General features: G+C 37.4%; 1 protein-coding gene across 1 annotated transcript; it reads right to left on the bottom strand.

The window, feature by feature from the left end:
- Nucleotides 1-2,137: 2,137 nt before the first annotated feature.
- LOC141632006 (protein FAR1-RELATED SEQUENCE 2-like) lies at nucleotides 2,138-3,574 on the bottom strand. The gene is made up of 3 exons (XM_074444602.1): nucleotides 3,165-3,574; nucleotides 3,087-3,111; nucleotides 2,138-2,938 (listed from the first exon to the last, which is right to left on the bottom strand). The coding sequence occupies exons 1-3, from the start codon at nucleotides 3,572-3,574 to the stop codon at nucleotides 2,138-2,140; spliced, it is 1,236 nt and encodes a 411-aa protein (XP_074300703.1).
- Between the last annotated feature and the right edge of the window lie 309 nt (nucleotides 3,575-3,883).

The raw sequence follows: 3,883 nt of genomic DNA, 5'->3' as shown, positions 1-3,883 counted from the left end.
GCTTGTTTTTGGTTTTTGAAATGACAAAGAATTTTGACAAATGTTCTCAAATTTTCAGGGAGTTGTCGGTAAAAAGGGGTTTCGAAGTCAATACGTCCTACTTGACTACTTGCCCCTCAATCTAAACACAACCCAACTGGTAAATAAATATTCTCTTACTTTTTTTTTCCATGCAATTTTTTCCCAATGCATTTTTTTTCCATTTGAAGTCGATCAATCCTACTTGACTAGTTTGTAATATTTCAGGCTTTCTTTCCTTATTGTGTGGAGAGATCACATTGGTTTGCATGTGTTGTTGACTTTGGGAAAAGGATGAACTTCATACTCGACTCCAACCTGCCCAGGCGCCGTGAAGTCAGGCAAAAGTTTTTAGTTGAACAGGTATGATTTATTAGTTTTTGCACAAAAACATGTTACCCCTCACTTATTATATCCGGAAGGCTGCTCAACAGTTTTTGACTGCCCAAAATGCATTGTCGAATGAAAATATTGTTGGTGATCTTTATGTGCATGAAATACCCTTGTATGTGCATGACATACCCTTGCATGTGCATTAAATAGCCTTATACCACAATCACAATCACTCACTGTCTTGTTTTTGTATAGCTCCTGCCTGCTTTGGAGATCATCGCAAGAGACTCTCCAAGATACACAAGGTTGTTGGAGATCAAGACTTTTCAGTGGGAGGTTGTGCAAGTGCCTCAACAAAAGAATGGGTATTCTTGTGGAGTTTATTTGTTAAAGTGGCTAGAAAATTTGTGTGATCAAGCATCATGGAGTGATGAGCGTTCTTACGAGGTATAAATTTTTCAACAAACTTTTGTAAACATTATTCAGTATATTTTATTTCAAGCATTTCAATATTTGTTGTCAAATAAAATTTTTACGTAGGATTTGGATGAATATGGTACGAGTATGATTGCACGTCTCATCAAATGGAAGCGAAACAAGAGAAAGGTAAATATAAAGAACCTTGAATGCCTAATTTAAATTTTGCCTAATTTTAATCTTCTTTTCATTAGATTCTGTCTCGGAGTGACTTTTACGTGTGATATTTCCCCCCCGTTTTTTTGTAGGATTATCACTAGGTGATATTTTCTAAACACTTGAGTCGAGGGATGTGCAAAGGGAGTGGCAGATGACCTAATCCAAAATTCGAAACACTGCCATTTTTTGATCTGATTCCTTGAGTCGAGGGATGTACAAAGGGAGTAGACCCTGGAATATTAGATTCTTGTGGAGTTTATTCTGGAATATGTAGTACACTAAGTCTTGAGAATACATATTAGATTTTGGAATATGTAAGGCGTGTAAGACATGAAGTCATGTTTCTGGACTAATTCTAAAAACATGTCACGGGGCAACTAAAACGAGAAACAATTTTCAAAATTGGATAACGAACATGTCACGAGGCAACGAAAACGAGAGACAATTTTCAAATTTGGATAACAAACATGTCACGAGGCAACGAAAACGAGAGACAATTTTCAAAATTGGATAACAAACATGTCACGAGGCAACGAAAATGAGAGACAATTTTCAAAATTGGATAACAAACATGTCACGAGGCAACGAAAACGAGAGATAATTTTCAAAATTGGACAACGAAAAGGTTGTAATGAAATCTGAAAACATCGTAAATGCATTAAAAACTGTTCCACATGCATGAAATAACAGTGTGCATGCATGAAATATGTAACTCATGTGTCCAAGGTCAAATCTTAAAGTAATCTCAAGTGAACTTTTAAAATGTTGCATTTTAATTTAGATTTTGGAATTTTATTATTAACTTTGACGGTTGGGGATGTGGTAGCAAAGAAGGATGTAGTGGTAGATCAAATTAATCGCCGTAAGGTTTCTTGATACTCGCATAATGTGTGCATGAAATAACGTTCTTTGTGCATGAAATACATGTGTATGTGCATGAAATACCGTTGTATGTGCACGAAATAATGGTGACAGGAACACTCAGGCTTTACATTCTATAAGTGTTACATTCATTCGTTTTAAGAAAAAAAGTCCAACATCTATCAAATAAAATAAAAATTCCCGAATTATTCAATAAGGCAAATGTCCAATATCTATCAAATAAAATAAAATTCCCGAATTTTTCAATAAGGTAAAATAAAAAATTACTCTACTCATTGTCGGTTGTCCTTCGGTCACAATTCCTATTGTCGTGGTTCGCCATTTCCCCACAGGCCCTGCATTTTCTTAACGCTTTCTTGTTCACTTCCCCAGCTCGTTCTCTTTGTGAGATCAGCCTTTTTCCCGACCCTTTGTTTTTGCACTGCCTTGGAGGCAAAACCTTAATCTCACTAGGGATGCTTGTTCCTAAAAGCATCCCAATTTCAGCATTCTTGTCCTTTACCTTTGCAAAACCAGTATTTCCACTTTCATCAGGGGTAATTTTTACCCTTTCCTTGAACTCACGCAAAATCCCAAGCAACTCATCACAATGCCCAGGACTCTGTTCAACAAGTGCCACACAAGTAAACAACACTGACCATAACTCGCCAACTTTGTTTTTCTGTACATCCATTGATGTACAATCAGCAAGCAACTGGCCATTAGGGCCGACGATTGGCTGGCAGGTTGCTAGTTTGTTGCACCGACTAAGCAGGTAGTCACTTAAAACTTTCTGAATTCCCCGATCTTTAAAGACACACAGAGCATGTCGACAGAGCATTCCATGTCTTTCAAACTTCTTGCAAGTGAATACCACTGAAACATCATCCTTCTTAAAACCAACCTTATACGTTTTATTTAGAACTTGATCTATGATATCTGTGTATAGAATTGGATAGGTTTTATCTTTTTCTTTATCCTCAACACCACATGAATAGCAAGATGCTTCGACTTCTTTTTGAAACTCGCCGAAAATTGTTGGAGTGTAGATTTCTGATGCATGCTTCTCTAGGGCTAATGGAGTCGACAACTGGGGGAAGGAGTTTTTTTATTGTGCAACAAGTTTCGAATGAGTCCATCTTTGAGCATCCATTGCACTCTCAAATCTCATCCAAAACTCAACTAGGGTTAAATTAGGATTAGTGAAATTGCTGAAAAAGTGGTTTTCTGACTCTGACCTGGAGGTCGTTCTCATCAAGCCTCCTAAAAACAGATCACAAAAGTAAGCTGGAACCCACATATATCTAATGTTGTACTTCTCCTTAAGCCACTCGTTATCCGACAACCCATGAGATTCAACTACTGTTGTCCACCTTTCCTCAAATTCAGGCAGCTCCACATCTTCGCTCCAAACACATCGGTTTATCTTCTTCAGGAACTCAGTATCTTTACATATTACAGGCCCTACTTTCTCAGGCAACTTTTTTAGTATGTGCCACATGGAATATCTGTGTTGCACCTTGTCATTCCAGGCTAATTTCATTCCTTCTTCTATCCCCACATCTTCATCAGTTATCATACAAACTGGATGACGACCCCTCATAGCCACTACGAATTTCGTAAATAGCCAAGCAAAGGACTCCTTACTCTCATTTATAATAAGTCCAGCCCCAAAGGTCACGCATCTCTTATGATTATCCACCCCTGTAAAAGGACCAAATATCATCCTGTACTTGTTTTTTCTAAAGGTCGTATCGAAAGAGGTCATGTCCCCGAATAGCAAATAGTTTTTAATACTAATAGGGTCAGCTTAAAACACATGTGACAATCGACCTATCTCGTCTACCTCAAAATCAAAATAAAAAGATGGACACATGTGTTTTATCTTCATAAAATGCTCAATAAGAATTTGAGCATCTCCCTCTGATAAATCATTTTTGATATCTCTAGAAAAGTTCTTAAAGTCTTCCAATGACGCACCCACATTCCTATAACCTCTAACATGCTCCTTGAACAACCTATACGACTTAACTGG

Source organism: Silene latifolia, chromosome Y (assembly GCF_048544455.1).
Source record: "Silene latifolia isolate original U9 population chromosome Y, ASM4854445v1, whole genome shotgun sequence".
Taxonomy (NCBI): Eukaryota; Viridiplantae; Streptophyta; class Magnoliopsida; order Caryophyllales; family Caryophyllaceae; genus Silene; species Silene latifolia.
This window is presented reverse-complemented; position numbering and strand designations above follow the sequence as displayed.

Excerpts from the sequence above, each read along its gene's own strand:
- LOC141632006 (XM_074444602.1), bottom strand. The coding sequence starts at position 3,574 with ATGATATTTGGTCCTTTTACAGGGGTGGATAATCATAAGAGATGCGTG. Across the intron at positions 3,112-3,164 it reads AACGAGTGGCTTAAGGAGAA|GAGGCTTGATGAGAACGACC; the intron begins GTACAACATTAG and ends ATCTGTTTTTAG. Across the intron at positions 2,939-3,086 it reads TTGATGAGAACGACCTCCAG|TTGTCGACTCCATTAGCCCT; the intron begins GTCAGAGTCAGA and ends TCCTTCCCCCAG.